Source organism: Argopecten irradians, chromosome 12 (genome assembly GCF_041381155.1).
Source record: "Argopecten irradians isolate NY chromosome 12, Ai_NY, whole genome shotgun sequence".
NCBI classification, from domain to species: Eukaryota; Metazoa; Mollusca; class Bivalvia; order Pectinida; family Pectinidae; genus Argopecten; species Argopecten irradians.
The window spans coordinates 28,177,665-28,196,019 of record NC_091145.1 but is presented as its reverse complement, the minus strand read 5'-3'; the positions used below and the strand labels follow the sequence as shown (position 1 = coordinate 28,196,019).

Sequence of the window (18,355 nt, the reverse complement as noted above, 5' to 3'; positions counted from 1 at the left end):
TTAATTTGTTAAGATATTTCTTTATATACAATATGAACCAATGCAATTTCATAAGGTTAAAAAAGATTATATACGATCTGTTTTAGGGTTACCTGATAAACCCTACGTGATTTTTTACCCCCGATCCTAATTTTTTTCCACACTTTTCTGTGAAAAAAATATATTAAAAGTCGGGATTACGATCTCAGACTCAAGTTCCGGCCATTATTTTAGAGTGGAAGACATTGAAAAAAAAATCCTCCTGATCTACTGACCCTATATTTTTTTGCCAATGTAACCCTAAACAAACATATTTTTTTTTTGCTAATTTCTCTTGATCTGAATTACATTGATTCATTCAGTACATCATTTCATAATTGGAATTTCAATTGTTTCTAATTAATAAAAAGAGATATTATCAAATGAAGTGTACCTACTAGTATTTTATTTCCTTTACTTTGTGTTATGTTTTGTCTCATACTTATCAGGTCTTTCTCTCTTAGTTACCTCCCTTCACATCTTACACTATCTGAGTTACTTCCCCTTGTCTAGTTTGCTAAACTATGGATCTATGTTGATCGAAATGGGCAGGTTTTAGTGTATACTGATATTACTGTACACAATATATAATGATCGGGTTGATGCATATAGATCTATGTACTGTACATGTATATAGCTTGAACAATTGTATTTATTACTTTCAGGACCTTCACATGTTAACATTTCATTCCATGGACCACCTATAGGTCATTTATAAAAAAGGGTAAAATAACCACATATGAATGTTATTAATTGTATTCATGTCGGTAATGCATGGGGACATCAGACTCATGATGACGTATTCGAATGTATACCAGTAATTGGTTATTAGTAAAATATATCTATAAGTTAAAAAAACCTAAAAAAACATTGGAATATAAAGTTTTCCACATTAGATCGATATAGCATTTTATGTAGTAAATTTTAAGGGGAGTCTATATATATATATAGAACACAGTGAATGAGTCCCAGTACAAAGAGATATAGATCTAGTCTAAATATTAACCAAGTCCCATAAATGATAAAACCCTACAATCTCATCAATTTCAAACACTGTATTGTTAATTCAAATGATGTTTCACACTACGCTTTTTAATGTATAGTCATTTATCTACATTTTGTATTTAAAGTAGCTCAAAGAATGTTCTACTATATAAACTAACCAAGGCAAAGTGAAGTATATGAGGGTGTAACTGACACTCAAAATGTGACCATTATATCTGACATCAACTGATCACTGTCAAAATGGCTGTTCAATCTCGTGAAGTAAATAGTCGTTAATAGAGGGTTTCCTAGTCTAGCTTAAACAATGTTAATGCAGAGACCTCAAAATGAGTTGATAATGTAAATATAAACATTAACTATCTTCCTATGGCATCTTTGGTCTATGTAAATGCCAGAGCTTTGCAGACAACCATCTCATCATGCGCTAGCATGCATTATGAAGATTGTCTGCAAATCTTTGGCATTCTATAGACCATAGATGCCATAGGAAGATAGTTTAATGCTTAATCAACTTGAATTATTGAGTAAATAATCTGGAGTACCTTCTTTGTTCAAGATGCATGCACACATTTTTCTTATAAAGAAAACAAATAGATGACAAAATTTCAGACTGACTGTCAAAGAACAAATACCTGGTATACGTATTGCTTATGGCATAAAAACAAAATTGATGACAAAGTTCCAGCCTATATATATATAGTTAAAGGAACATTTACTTATGGCATGGAAAACAAATTGGCTTCGTTTTAATTACCTGATGGAGAATTTAGGTCAAGTCATAGAGCGAGTTCATGTGAATGACCTTGACCTTCCTGTAAGGTTTAAGTTTGGGTCGTGGCTAAGATAATGGCTTCTTCTGTAGCATGATAATTAGGCCAAGGGCGTCATGTTTTGCTTATAATTGGAATATAAAGTGTACCAAATTGAGGTCAGTGGATCAGAGTTATAAATTAATGTTTTTACCACTTCCATTTAGGTTTGTGTATAGGTAGTTGACCTGTATATTGGTTTGGGATTTCCATGTTGTGTTTCATTGTCCTGCAACTTCATACTTGACTCATTTAGATATTATATTTAACATAGCTATATTTATAGTGTACTACATATTATGTAGATCACAGAGGTGACTCTATATTCTTTTTTTGACTATTGACTTAACATCATTTGATTGATTTTATTTCGTAATGATTTTGACAATTTGGTATATGTGCAATCTTGTACACTAATACCGTATTTCATTCATGGTTGGTCTTGATATTCGATCAACAGCATGGTTTACAACACTGTAAATGAATTTATTAAGCTCTGTCAAATTTAAGTGTAAATGCAAAAAACTGTAAAGTATTTTTTTAAGGGCAATCAAGTGGTTCAATACTGGAAATATCCTTTTGAAAATTTAGTGCTCTATATGAATTAGCACTTCAAAGACTACGCGAAAAAAGCTAAAATTACACTACCAAAGTAAATATGTATGTTTACAGTATAATGGTAAAGACAGAATGTGGATATGATATTAGGACATATATGTTATTGGAAAGACAAATTATACTCTTGATTGTCTCAGTGCAATAATATATATATATATTGCACAGTGCTTATTTCAGATAAAGATATATTTATCAAAATGTCACCTTTTCAGGTGTGGAATAAATACAACAGCTGCCCTAGCAATCAAGCACAAGTATAATGATGAAAGCATAGACTGGAAACAAAAGTCTCTTAAACCACAGAGGCTGTTCAAAAGTGGAGGCAGGGACTCTGTAACAGGTATGTCTTCAGAAGTATATACATGTACACCTGTAAGTTAGAGACCATACTGGTCCTATAACGGGTAGATGTATGTCGGCATCCTATACACCTGTAAATTATAGAGAGATAATACTGGTCCTTTAACAGGTACATGTATGACTACGGCCTACACACCTGTAAATTAGAGATAATAATGAACCCATATGTCCATATATTAATTAGACTATTGCCTCTTGTGGTGCACAGACAGCATTGCCATGCCTTGTGGCTTCTTGTATCTCATTCATTATTAGTATGCACATTGAAATCCATATCCAAAGGGATATTTGTACTTCACAATTATTACTTCATTCCGTATAGGACATAGTGCCATGGACTTTCTTCGGTACGCAGTTAATTATTTTTATAATTCTATCTTAAAATTAGAAGCTCAAACTTTTCAATAGGGTTAATGGTGGTGTAAAGTAAGTGAATTTTGTAACTGAAGAAAAACATTAAATCGTCTTCTCCCATTTGTTATTGAAAAAAAATCTTTTTGTCAGCGGTGGAGCATCTTTAATATTCATCAGATTTTTGTTTTAAAAAAGGAATGAAAAATGTGATCACTATTTACTAGGGAGAGCTGTGTACAGACGAGTTGGAGGTGGTCACAAACAATGTCTTCGTATTGTCAGCTTTGATTACAATGTACCAGAAAACCAGACTGATGTTGGTCACGAGAGAGTGATCCAGGTACGCTACGACCCCCTGCGTACAGCAGACATTGCAGTCGCAGCAACTGGAAACAGGAAACGCTACATTCTAGCGTCTGACGGGATGCAGAAGGGGGATCTGATCAAAACCTTTGCTAATATTCCTGATTTTCCAGGTAAAGGAATGATTTATAGGATTTTATATTGAATGCTTTCAGCTACCATACATAGTGCCTATCATATTTCTAATCAATTATTAAATTATTAGACATACGCTGTAGCTGTAAGTCCTTTAAATGATCTCTATAGAACTTTACTTCTAAACTATTTAATTAACTGAAAGACAAATACCTGGTACTTTTATTACACATTTTGTTACAAAATCAGCCTAACTTTGCTCACAGGAACTCTGGTCCCATAACAGGTTTATTAATGTCCTATACACCTGTAAATTGGTAGCATCCCTATTGGGTGGGGATTCAAAATTGTAGAAATGTTAAAGGTAAAGTATTTAATCAACCAAAAGACTAAAATGATTTTATGACACATTTTGAGACAAGTATAAGATGTCCATCTTCAGCTCATTGCATCACAGTACCATAATGTCACCAATAACTTCAGTTCAACATTGAAAACACTTTAACTATGTTTTGTAGTGTCTGCTGAGAAAGGCAACCAGTACCCTGTGGGATCTCTACCAATTGGGACCATTGTCCACAACATAGAACGATGGCCTAAAGCTGGTGGCTGTGGGATCCCTACCAATTGGGACCATTGTCCACAACATAGAACGATGGCCCAAAGCTGGTGGCAGGGTGGCAAGGGCCGCAGGAACGAGCGGTGTGGTAACGCGTAAACTAGAGGACAACAGTGTAGTTATCAGCATGCCTTCAAAGAGAGAAATGCGTGTCGACCAGTACGCCATGGCTACGGTCGGCCGAGTCTCCAATCCGGACCACCAAGATGAAATAATCGGAAAGGCTGGAAGGAATCGTTGGAAGGGGATCAGACCCAGTAGTGGATTTAAACAAAAGAAAACTGGTTACCACGGTAAAAAAATAAAGAAACCAAAGGCTGCTAAGAGTTATATTAAAATACAGGCTCCAACGTCAACAACCTTTAAAGAAATCAGTGACTAATTGTGTGAAGAGCTATTCAAACGAGAGAGAACATTTCTAGGTGTATTTTGTGAGAGCTAGCGATAAAACCTGACAAAACAGAGATACATGGTGAGTTATGTACTTGTGCTAATTTTAAATAAATTATGAAAGTGTTTTTATTTGGTGTATCAATGAAATGAAAACATTGCCTAAGGTGATAAAAGCACACAATATCCAAAATCGTAACTCAAAGGCTGAGAAGTAAAGCAGTCAACTGACTCTATATTGAAGAATTCCTACCTTCACAATACACAAACTACACTGTACTGCATATGGATTGTATTGAACAGCAAGAATCATTTAAGACAGGTTTGAAATACTAGATTTAGCGTTCTTCACTTTCAATGAGTGGCAATAATTAACCCTGGGAGTGATCAGATGAACTCAAATAATTTAAGACTGGGTGATGTTGGGCAATTATTCTTTATTGGTTGTCCACTTTTACAATCATACCAAAAAATAGCACCTGTAGAATTGTTGAAAAGAAAAAGTTGAAAATGTGTTTTTCAAGATGACATTTATGGCGTTCATCTTGGAAAACCATGATTTCACCATCATTTTACAAATAGCAAATCTGAGGTTTCAAGGTAACAACAATGTGTGGTCTGCCCTACCCTGCATCCATCCCTATCTTTTTAAAATACTATATTGTGTTTTTCAAGATGACCACAATTTAGGATTTCAAACTTAGCGAAAATGATCATTTACGGCAAGTTTCGATTTATGAACTGTGAAAAATTGACGAAACAGTCAATGGCGTACGATACTGAAGAAATACAGTGGTACCAATCTACGGTATCAACTGGCTGTATTTTAGATGGAAAGTCCGCCATTTGTATTGCCTCACTGGTACAGATGTCTCATTTTTATCATCTTTAGCGGTCCATAGTGTAAAAAGACCGCGCTCACACCAGTATACCTTTTTTCCCAGAGTCTTAGTAACGCAATCAGTCCTCGATAATACATGATCACACACAAACCATGCAAATGCATATAAACGATGTCTATATAGTCAGACGCAATATTTTTTCAATCCAAAATTACCTGGCGCTTTCTGACTTGTGACACATCGAAATGCAACGTTTTCTAAAAATGAAGAGCGATTAGAGTGACTTCAAGGTTTGTCTTGCAATGTCATTCAATGGGTTTAGTCAGAGGCATTCTCATTTCCGATACGAATATAATATTTCAAATTTTACCGCGAAAACAAAACGTATCGGAATATCTTGATTTAAACCGATTGAATTACACTGCAGGGGAGTCACTCTTTAGGTCGCTCTTCACTAGAACGTTGATTTCGAAATCACAGTGGTACCAATCTACGGTATCAATTGGCTGTATTTTAGATGGAAAGTCCGCCATTTGTATTGCCTCACTGGTACAGATGTCTCATTTTTATCATCTTTAGCGGTCAATAGTGTAAAAAAGACCGCGCTCACAGAACCCAGAAGAACAGTAAACTACACGTATATCATCCTAATTAGTTCATATAATATATCTGAATTGTTGGTTGGATACCTGAAACACTTTGTGAACAAATTAATATGACACCTCGGCGAGGTGAGTCATATGGCGGACTTTCTTTAAAACACAGTCGATTGATAACGTATATTTCACCTATGAAATATTTATCTCCTGACTCGGGAGGTTACATGACCTAGTAATGATATAGCTTTGACAAGTATGATCATGTAATGATGACTTAGAGAAGACAGACCACAGAGGACAACTGAACCGATGGTGACGTAAAATTATTGATGGGTGTGAGATGGACAAAAATTTAAACTGCGGTTGTTTAGTTCAAATGTTTACTTCAACAGTTTTCGATTAATTCAAGCATAAGACAGACTTAATTTTACATGTTCGCTGTAATGAAACCTGGAAAAGGTATAAAATTGAATTGATGGAAATAGGAAAAAAAAAAAATTGAATTTCTCTAAAATATAGCGAGCACTTTACAAAATCCTCTTACCGTTACTCAAAACCGGAGTCTTGAAAAAAAATGTTCTGAAACTGCTCGAGTAAATTCATAACTACGTCAATGGCACTGAGAGAGTTGTAGTGCAAATAGTTTCCAATTGCCTTGAAACAAATCTAAATGCAGAGCTAGTGCTATATGTTTCCAACTGCACTGGAACAGGGCAATGGACATTCCTTCGGCAACGGAATAGAATTGATATATGAAGCGATACAGATTTCATTGCTTCGGAGCAAGAGACTTGGCAAGGCGTTTTCAATTGCATTGGTAGAGAATTTGGCCATACAAATTTCATTTTCATTTAGAGAATTTGTGCCATTGAAGCCAAGTTATTACATTAGTTTCCAATTGCATTTAGACTCATTTAAATGTAATACAATACGGTAATATCTAAGTAAGTAGCATATCAGATTCAATTAACATAAGAGATAGCGACAAACATTGATATGGTTATAAATAACAACAAAATTAGAGAAAGAAGTAATTAAGAAAAGAAGTTGAACTAGACTTGACTTCAAAAGAAGACTTTATAGATTTCTATTACAGAAATAATGGATAAGATTTGTTAGTACGGATTTCAATTTATCTGAAACAGATATAGGACAATACATATTTCAATTGGATTGAATTCCAGTGCTTCGATTTAAAACTTAAAGGTCGCGACTACACGCGTCGAATGATGGTTCATGTATAGTATATTTAGAAATGCTCCACTGCCGACAGAGCATAAACGATGCTCATCAATTGAACAATAATTGGTGTTTAATCATGTATGTATGTCTAATGAACATAAAATGAAAATATAAAATATTTTTCTGCTTTTGGTGTATGCAACACAATTAATTATTTTATATTGAATTAAAATGATAAGCTCAAACTTTTCAATTGAGGTAATGGTCTAAAGTAGGTAACTTTTGTAACAGAAAACAAAATGCTAATGCGTCTACTCCTGTTTTTGATAGAGATTACACTTTGTCAGCGGTGGAGCTTCTTTAAGAATGAAAAGTGGCACTAGAATGTATTTAAAAAAACACACAGTTTTATTCGGATTTCAATTGTAGGACAATTAAGATGTCTACTGGATTGGATTCTAGTGCTATGACTGCGACTTCGACTGCGTTAGCTGTATGGTTGATACATGCGCTGAATGAACAATATGATGTTAACTTTCGGTTAGAATGAAAGTTCTTAATTTCAAAATAACATTTACTAGATTATGATCAATGTTTTACAATTTAATTATTCTTTTCATGATAATAATGATAGGTACTAACACATTACTAGCTGCAATATCATAAATATATCTCAAAGACTCCTAGCCACGGTGTTGTCTTTTCCGGCGGGAAAGCATATAGTAGGCCGGGTACGTATATATCCATTCGTTAAATCTAGGTCATAGTCAAATAGAGCTTCTTAACCGCTAATTAATGTCGTTTATTACTTGCATCTAAGTTGCAATTGCCGTCAGTATTAAATAACGTTAAAGGGCAATGTTCAAACGGGGTACACTCTTTTATACTTTGTTTTCAATGCATTTTAATATCGAGATAGGTTTTTGTTTATTTAAGATCTTCTGATATGAATAAATCGATCGTCTATGTATTAGTCGTTTATGATAGAAAACCTTGCAGTATGACGACCTGACTATTTAAATTAGAAGTATTATATTCTCTCACATACGACTTAATCTCTTGACATACAAACACCAAACTTAGTGGGGTGGTTGAAATTTGTCAATGTTGTAATCTTAAAGATAATTTCCTTTCGAGCGCTAGTTACGGATGGGAGTTGACAAAATGTCGATCGCCGCAGTCACGACATCGGACAACGGAACTTGTTTACAAACAAGGGCAGTGCGACTTCAATTGATCTTACCACCTAACTTTATTATGATTGTATGAACTCTAATGGGGTCAACAATGGGGAAATCAAGACACACAAAACCAAAATTGATTTTAAAAACACACAAAACACACATCATTCGATAAAATAATGAAACATACAACATGCAGTTCGTCATGGCTGATTATTTTAAAGAATAGAGATGTTGTTTTTAATTAGAATTTGATAAATATTCATAATCCTCCCGTTTGATTTTGTCCGGATGAGATCACCCGGATCTAGCAACGCCGCCTCGCCACCAGGTGAACGGTACCCGATAACGGCCAGCAGTCCATTCCTGACGCACATCTGGTTGACCCCACGGGTTCGAGATGACCAAGTTATCGGGAAGATAAGAACTGCGGCAGTGACAGGCCCCCTATTTAAGGAGTTAATTTCACACGCTCCCCTGTCTTCTCTGCCAGTCCCTCCGACCGTTGAATACTCCAAAATGATCCCTGCAGCCGTTTTCGTTCTCTGTCTCAGCCTAGCAGCGGCAGTGCCTCACAGATGTAAGTAGTACCATTAATTTAAATTTTGTCGCAATATATTTTTTATTAAATATTTATATATAAAAAGATGACATGAGATAATTTCGCATTAGATAAAATGGTTTACAATTGATAACTTCTATTTAGATATTATCTTTTAGTTATTACGGTAAGATTGCAATTACATTGCTATAACATGTCATCCTTGTATTGCGATGTGATTCGTATTCTTTTAGTACGTTTATTTATTTAACAAATCTAGGAATTAAATCATATATTCATTCATTTGCATTTCAGAAATTTTGAAATGGAAATAGATATTCACATTTTATCTTTAAATTTCTTGACCCGTTTGTGGTAAATTGGTCTTTAAGTGATGCGACACGAACGCAAGAACAGGTGCATAGAAAGCATTGCTGTCAAAATATTCCAACCTGTTCGCTTGAAGTTTCTTTTAGTGGCGATTGTTATCTAACGAAAATTTTTGAAAATAACAGCATACATAGATTTGACGCCTGCATAGTGCAAGCGTACTTATTTTGGCGCAAAATGATTTTGAACAGGTTACGGCGCAATGATGAATTTGTTTATTCATCATGATAGCATAACCCAGTTTCATGAACATTCCTATTTTTAAGGAATTCCTTAACTTTAATGCTGGAGCATGAGCTGAGGAAAATATCGGAAGTTAAGGAGCCTTCCTTAAAACTCTTAATGCTATCCTGTGAATAATTCTTAGTTAAATAATGATATCCCGTAAAGTTAAAGTTAATTGTGCGTAACTGGGCGAACATTCAGAGATGTAAAGTTGGTTATTTTTCATTGAGAATAAATAATAAAAGCTCTTTTTGTCGCGTGAATATGAAAAGTACGGCACAAATAACTTTAAAAAATGTTCGTCAAACCACGCCCTGTATACATTATACTTAAAAAATATGCGCAACTAAATTTTAGCGCACCGATGCCAGCGTGAAAACCGCTTAAATAAGGTTACCACTAAGATGTGTACGTTTTAAAGTATTTTGTTTTGGGCTACTGATAATTTGCGTGCCATATAATACTGTTCGATCCAGATAAAGATAGAATTTCTGTATTTACTTTTTTGCATTGATCAAAATAACATTCTATAAGATATTGACCGCGCGCTATCCTTTCACTTCTGATAATACTATTGGATAGATTTATCCTAGCTTCATGTCCGCAACACTCAAAATTCCAAAATGGGAAACGAAGCCGGACAAGAGATACGGATTTGAAGCAGTCCCTGGTCCCAGTGACCCTGGGTAGAGTGACGTGCCTTATCAGACAAACTTCTATTTAACACAATGCTGAGATAGAACGGCCCCCGGCACCTTGTGGCCTGATAAATGGCTGACCTAAGCAAATAGGGCACGTTATCAAATGTCAAGTAGTTGGCATATTCCTACTATATAGAGTCATGGTATCTCCGATTTTAACTTATGTCTTATCAAAACCCAATGTCATAAAGATCGAACTCTCTTTATATTAATCTATCCGCCTGAAAACGTGATTGATTTAGGTTTTGGTTCAACGAAAAAAATATCACGTTTGTCCTGGAGCATAAAGCTTTTCTGATAGCAATTTCATGAACATGTATTAGATGTTATATAACGAATGAATATTGCTTTGGTCGATTCCATGGGGTAGTGAGATGCTCTTGGAACAAGTTCAACATGAACTGCGAAATGGATTACACATTACACCATCCTGAATTTATTATGTTATCTTTAAAAGTATTGTCCAATCGGCAACATATAAGTAACGATGTCATCAATTGTTTTGTAAATCTAATTCTTCGTTTATTGTATGCATGACCATTTTATTATATGATCTGAAATGTATTGTAATTTGACCTACTGATTTTAGGCATTAATTGTAGCTTTGCCTTGTTGTCCACCCATTGTTGCAGTTCTGATTTATTGTCAATTAATTTAATTCTTCAACATTTTTTCTAGTCTACAAGAGTTGCACCGAATCAGTCTTATTCATAAGTATATATGTTGTAATTATACTCTGTGTAACAATTCAGTCATTTTGTAAAAGAAATGAAGGGACATTCTTTTTAGTTATCAAGATATGTGTAACGAATCGTTTTGTTGCATATAAGCAGTTACCTCTTGTTGTTAGGGAAGTTTATAGCAAGAATTTTTGTTGCAATTCAGTCAAATTTCCAGTTTTTGTTTGACAATGCTGAATGTAGAGGGTATTCTTACCAATACTGTTTGGTTGTCATGGAAACATATCATGCAATTCTATTTCAATAACACTAAGAATTTTTGACAATTGAAGGTTATCTGGTTTCTGATTATGTTATGCTATCGTCTGGTCAGCGGTAAATGTGCCAACGGTTTCTCGTTGCAAAGGACCTAAATGTGCTAATGTTATGAGTTTAATATGGTGGTAGCTTATTAGTGTGAAGATAATTCACAGCAATTAATGATAGATTTCAATGGTACGTATTGCAATTTTGTCTTGTTGCAAATCCTTCGTCTTACATTTAACTCTCGTTGTCTAGGAATGGAGTGGGATTTTGTCTTTTGCCCTCTCTTGCTGATAACAAATAAATGCATGTAGCTATTCACATTTGTTCACAAGAACATCGAGGTACTGATTTCTTGTTGCTGAAATTTCTATGATATGGGTTGCTAAGGGCATATTTGGCGAGTCAATTCTGTTGTCTGGGATATTTCTAATAATTCTTAAGGATTGGCTAAGATATATGCGGCCAATTGTATTTGCTGTTAAAATTTGGCAATTCGCCTAGGTGTCAAGATGTGCCTGAATGTCCGGTGTTGTTGTAAGAAATATAAGGCCTCTGAGTGTGAAACGTATCTGATCTCGTTATTCCTGCTAACTGATCAAACTTGAATTACAATTTTTTATGAATGTTTCATATGTTTTTTCTTCTATTCCAGTTGCCAGGCAGGCCGATTGCCCAGGTACGTTATCGCCATAATCCAATAGAGAACATCCGTTGTACATATTAAATCAGTTGAAAAATAAAAAAAGCAACATAATATTAACTACAGTGTATTAACATTTTTGTTTAATAAATATTTTTTTGTATGCAAAAAACCTTACGAACACTTATCAAGTTAACCGCCATTTTGTCTATTGAAATGAACACGTATTTAACAATCATTTTCTCCACAAAAATGTCCTTAACGTTGATGTTACTTACTCGATATCCAGTATTATTACATATAACTATATACTTAATATAAACTTCGATATTGCTTTCAGATGCATTCCAAAATGTCCCAAATCCATGCAAGTCTAACCCAGACCAGTCTATCTATTTCCCTCACCCAACTGACAACACCAAATTTATCCAGTGCGACCTTTTCGGACGAATGTTCATCGTACAGTGTCCAGCTGGAGAGACCTACGTGTCTACAAGTACGTCCTGCATCGACCTTTCTAAGCCCCTGACAGCTGCCCCGGCTACCTCAGCACCAGTCGTGGTCAACCCCGCCGTCACCTCTGCTCCAGCTACTGTAGGATCAAACCCTTGCACCCAGGAAAATATCCAAGCAGGAAACATCTATTTCTCCGTTGCCAATGACATCACCAAATTCATTGAGTGTGACATGCTCGGCCACCCTACCATCCTTGATTGCCCTGATGGTCTTGTCTGGCAGGAGTCTCGTCTGTCCTGTGTTTTCCAAATCGGAACCGTTCTCCCTGCCAATGGAAACACTGGTGCTGGAAGTGCCGGAAGTGGAAATACTGGAACAGGAAGTGGCAGCACTGATGGTGGAAATACCATGAAAAACCCATGCACAGTTGAATCATTGTCCGCCGGACAGCTTTTCTTCTCTTACGCCCCTGACTCCAGCAAGTTTCTTCAGTGCGATCTGTGGGGGGATGTGTACGTCAACACTTGTCCTACCGGCCTGAAGTGGAACGATTCTGCCAAGACATGTGCTTCCGGTTTCATCAATTTGGTGCCAAATAGCAATTAGACAGACAGAAACTATTATCTTAATACTTTTGTTTCAAAGTGATCTGATTCGTCCTTCGCGTTCGAGATAACCACTACACCATGGCTGGCAAGTTTTCCACGGACTTTGGTACCATATACTCAGTATAAGGCTTGGACGATGAATGAACAGAAATGCGACTAAAATGTCTCGCGGTCCGTTTTCATTTCATTTAGTTTACTGACGATGATTTTGTGTACGCGTAAACATGATAAAATGGTAGTGAAAGCTTGTATGTGTAAACTACATGTTCAGGTTGTATAGAAAGTTTATATTAAAACATCTGAAAAACGTTATTTCTTTCTTTTACACTTATTCTTATATTTTATTAAAGTTTTGCACGGGGACCACTGAATTGATTTCAGTTTATGTGTATACAAATGTTTGAAGGGATTTCAGGTCTAATTTGTTACGACTAGATCAATGTCAGAATTTCCTGATGCGGATGAACATATTCTCTTTTCATTACCTATCGTTTTTGTCACTAAGACTGTGGCGAATATTAGGATGACAGCAAATTCAAATAAAAAAACCCCACAACAATAAAACAGAATACATACATTTAGTCTGTAACAATTTCTTTGGTCCTTATGCATAACATTGATATATGGCACTTTGTATGAAAGATGTCCTTAGAAGCTTTCGAAAAAGATAAAAGTACAATTCAGGTTGTTCACAACAGAAAGGTCTCATCGACAAAATGGATTATATGGGTGTTTATAATTGTACCGATAGTAAGGGTTATATTGGTGTTTATTATTGTACCGACAGTAAGTGTTATATGGATGTTTATTATTGTACCGACAGTAAGTGTTATATGGATGTTTATTATTGTACCGACAGTAAGGGTTATATGGATGTTTATTATTGTACCGACAGTAAGGGTTATATGGTGTTTATTATTGTACCGACAGTAAGTGTTATATGGTGTTTATTATTGTACCGACAGTAAGGGTTATATGGGTGTTTATTATTGTACCGACAGTAAGTGTTATATGGTGTTTATTATTGTACCGACAGTAAGTGTTTATGGGTGTTTATTATTGTACCGACAGTAAGGGTTATATGGGTGTTTATTATTGTACCGACAGTAAGTGTTATATGGGTGTTTATTATTGTACCGACAGTAAGGGTTATATGGGTGTTTATTATTGTACCGACAGTAAGTGTTATATGGGTGTTTATTATTGTACCGACAGTAAGGGTTATATGGTGTTTATTTATTGTACCGACAGTAAGTGTTATATGGGTGTTTATTATTGTACCGACAGTAAGTGTTATATGGGTGTTTATTATTGTACCGACAGTAAGTGTTATATGGGTGTTTATTATTGTACCGACAGTAAGGGTTATATGGGTGTTTATTATTGTACCGACAGTAAGTGTTATATGGGTGTTTATTATTGTACCGACAGTAAGGGTTATATGGGTGTTTATTATTGTACCGACAGTAAGTGTTATATGGTGTTTATTATTGTACCGACAGTAAGTGTTATATGGGTGTTTATTATTGTACCGACAGTAAGGGTTATATGGGTGTTTATTATTGTACCGACAGTAAGTGTTATATGGTGTTTATTATTGTACCGACAGTAAGGGTTATATGGGTGTTTATTATTGTACCGACAGTAAGTGTTATATGGGTGTTTATTATTGTACCGACAGTAAGTGTTATATGGTGTTTATTATTGTACCGACAGTAAGGGTTATATGGGTGTTTATTATTGTACCGACAGTAAGTGTTATATGGGTGTTTATTATTGTACCGACAGTAAGGGTTATATGGTGTTTATTATTGTACCGACAGTAAGTGTTATATGGTGTTTATTATTGTACCGACAGTAAGGGTTATATGGGTGTTTATTATTGTACCGACAGTAAGGGTGATATATGGTGTTTATTATTGTACCGACAGTAAGGGTTATATGGGTGTTTATTATTGTACCGACAGTAAGTGTTTTATGGGTGTTTATTATTGTACCGACAGTAAGGGTTATATGGGTGTTTATTATTGTACCGACAGTAAGGGTTATATGGATGTTTATTATTGTACCGACAGTAAGTGTTATATGGGTGTTTATTATTGTACCGACAGTAAGTGTTATATGGGTGTTTATTATTGTACCGACAGTAAGGGTTATATGGGTGTTTATTATTGTACCGACAGTAAGTGTTATATGGGTGTTTATTATTGTACCGACAGTAAGGGTTATATGGGTGTTTATTATTGTACCGACAGTAAGGGTTATATGGGTGTTTATTATTGTACCGACAGTAAGTGTTATATGGGTGTTTATTATTGTACCGACAGTAAGTGTTATATGGGTGTTTATTATTGTACCGACAGTAAGTGTTATATGGTGTTTATTATTGTACCGACAGTAAGGTTATATGGGTGTTTATTATTGTACCGACAGTAAGGGTTATATGGGTGTTTATTATTGTACCGACAGTAAGGTTATATGGGTGTTTATTATTGTACCGACAGTAAGGTTATATGGGTGTTTATTATTGTACCGACAGTAAGTGTTATATGGGTGTTTATTATTGTACCGACAGTAAGGGTTATATGGGTGTTTATTATTGTACCGACAGTAAGGGTTATATGGGTGTTTATTATTGTACCGACAGTAAGTGTTATATGGGTGTTTATTATTGTACCGACAGTAAGTGTTATATGGGTGTTTATTATTGTACCGACAGTAAGGGTTTATATGGTGTTTATTATTGTACCGACAGTAAGTTATATGTGTTTATTATTGCCGATTATGTTTATTTATTGTACCGACAGTAAGTGTTATATGGGTGTTTATTATTGTACCGACAGTAAGGGTTATATGGGTGTTTATTATTGTACCGACAGTAAGTGTTATATGGGTGTTTATTATTGTACCGACAGTAAGTGTTATATGGGTGTTTATTATTGTACCGACAGTAAGGGTTATATGGGTGTTTATTATTGTACCGACAGTAAGTGTTATATGGGTGGGTATTATTGTACCGACAGTAAGGGTTATATGGGTGTTTATTATTGTACCGACAGTAAGTGTTATATGGGTGTTTATTATTGTACCGACAGTAAGGGTTATATGGGTGTTTATTATTGTACCGACAGTAAGGGTTATATGGGTGTTTATTATTGTACCGACAGTAAGTGTTATATGGGTGTTTATTATTGTACCGACAGTAAGGGTTATATGGGTGTTTATTATTGTACCGACAGTAAGGGTTATATGGGTGTTTATTATTGTACCGACAGTAAGGGTTATATGGGTGTTTATTATTGTACCGACAGTAAGGGTTATATGGGTGTTTATTATTGTACCGACAGTAAGTGTTATATGGGTGTTTATTATTGTACCGACAGTAAGGGTTATATGGGTGTTTATTATTGTACCGACAGTAAGGGTTTTATGGTGTTTATTATTGTACCGACAGTAAGTGTTATATGGGTGTTTATTATTGTACCGACAGTAAGGTTATATGGTGTTTATTATTGTACCGACAGTAAGTGTTATATGGGTGTTTATTATTGTACCGACAGTAAGGGTTATATGGGTGTTTATTATTGTACCGACAGTAAGGGTTATATGGGTGTTTATTATTGTACCGACAGTAAGTGTTATATGGTGTGTTATTATTGTACCGACAGTAAGTGTTATATGGGTGTTTATTATTGTACCGACAGTAAGTGTTATATGGGTGTTTATTATTGTACCGACAGTAAGGGTTATATAGGTGTTTATTATTGTACCGACAGTAAGGGTTATATGGGTGTTTATTATTGTACCGACAGTAAGGGTTATATGGGTGTTTATTATTGTACCGACAGTAAGGGTTATATGGTGTTTATTATTGTACCGACAGTAAGGGTTATATGGGTGTTTATTATTGTACCGACAGTAAGTGTTATATGGGTGTTTATTATTGTACCGACAGTAAGGGTTATATGGGTGTTTATTATTGTACCGACAGTAAGGGTTATATGGGTGTTTATTATTGTACCGACAGTAAGGGTTATATGGGTGTTTATTATTGTACCGACAGTAAGGGTTATATGGATGTTTATTATTGTACCGACAGTAAGGGTTATATTGGTGTTTATTATTGTACCGACAGTAAGGGTTATATGGTGTTTATTATTGTACCGACAGTAAGGGTTATATGGGTGTTTATTATTGTACCGACAGTAAGGGTTATATGGGTGTTTATTATTGTACCGACAGTAAGGTTTATATGGGTGTTTATTATTGTACCGACAGTAAGGGTTATATGGGTGTTTATTATTGTACCGACAGTAAGTGTTATATGGGTGTTTATTATTGTACCGACAGTAAGGTTTATATGGGTGTTTATTATTGTACCGACAGTAAGTGTTATATGGTGTTTATTATTGTACCGACAGTAAGACAGTAAGGGTTATATGGTGTTTATTATTGTACCGACAGTAAGGGTTATATGGGTGTTTATTATTGTACCGACAGTAAGGGTTATATGGTGTTTATTATTGTACCGACAGTAAGGGTTATATGGGTGTTTATTATTGTACCGACAGTAAGGTTATATGGTGTTTATTATTGTACCGACAGTAAGGGTTATATGGTGTTTATTATTGTACCGACAGTAAGGGTTATATGGTGTTTATTATTGTACCGACAGTAAGGGTTATATGGGTGTTTATTATTGTACCGACAGTAAGGGTTATATGGGTGTTTATTATTGTACCGACAGTAAGGGTTATATGGGTGTTTATTATTGTACCGACAGTAAGGGTTATATGGGTGTTTATTATTGTACCGACAGTAAGGGTTATATGGGTGTTTATTATTGTACCGACAGTAAGGGTTATATGGGTGTTTATTATTGTACCGACAGTAAGTGTTATATGGGTGTTTATTATTGTACCGACAGTAAGGGTTATATGGTGTTTATTATTGTACCGACAGTAAGTGTTATATGGGTGTTTATTATTGTACCGACAGTAAGGGTTATATGGGTGTTTATTATTGTACCGACAGTAAGGGTTATATGGTGTTTATTATTGTACCGACAGTAAGGGTTATATGGTGTGTTTATTATTGTACCGACAGTAAGGGTTATATGGGTGTTTATTATTGTACCGACAGTAAGGGTTATATGGGTGTTTATTATTGTACCGACAGTAAGGGTTATATGGGTGTTTATTATTGTACCGACAGTAAGGGTTATATGGGTGTTTATTATTGTACCGACAGTAAGGGTTATATGGTGTTTATTATTGTACCGACAGTAAGGGTTATATGGGTGTTTATTATTGTACCGACAGTAAGGGTTTTATGGTGTGGGTTTATTATTGTACCGACAGTAAGGGTTATATGGTGTTTAATATTGTACCGAC

General features: G+C 35.1%; 2 protein-coding genes across 2 annotated transcripts; both read left to right on the top strand.

Moving 5' to 3' along the window:
- Positions 1-1,263: 1,263 nt before the first annotated feature.
- LOC138305029 (large ribosomal subunit protein uL2m-like) lies at positions 1,264-4,739 on the top strand. The gene is made up of 5 exons (XM_069245441.1): positions 1,264-1,284; positions 2,541-2,790; positions 3,389-3,640; positions 4,121-4,185; positions 4,250-4,739. The coding sequence occupies exons 1-5, from the start codon at positions 1,264-1,266 to the stop codon at positions 4,601-4,603; spliced, it is 942 nt and encodes a 313-aa protein (XP_069101542.1). The 3' UTR covers positions 4,604-4,739.
- A 3,952-nt stretch (positions 4,740-8,691) lies between these two features.
- LOC138336785 (uncharacterized) lies at positions 8,692-13,274 on the top strand. The gene is made up of 3 exons (XM_069286350.1): positions 8,692-8,995; positions 11,911-11,934; positions 12,239-13,274. Exons 1-3 carry the CDS (start codon positions 8,707-8,709, stop codon positions 12,958-12,960), a joined length of 1,035 nt encoding a protein of 344 aa, XP_069142451.1. The 5' UTR covers positions 8,692-8,706; the 3' UTR covers positions 12,961-13,274.
- The last annotated feature ends 5,081 nt before the right edge of the window (positions 13,275-18,355 follow it).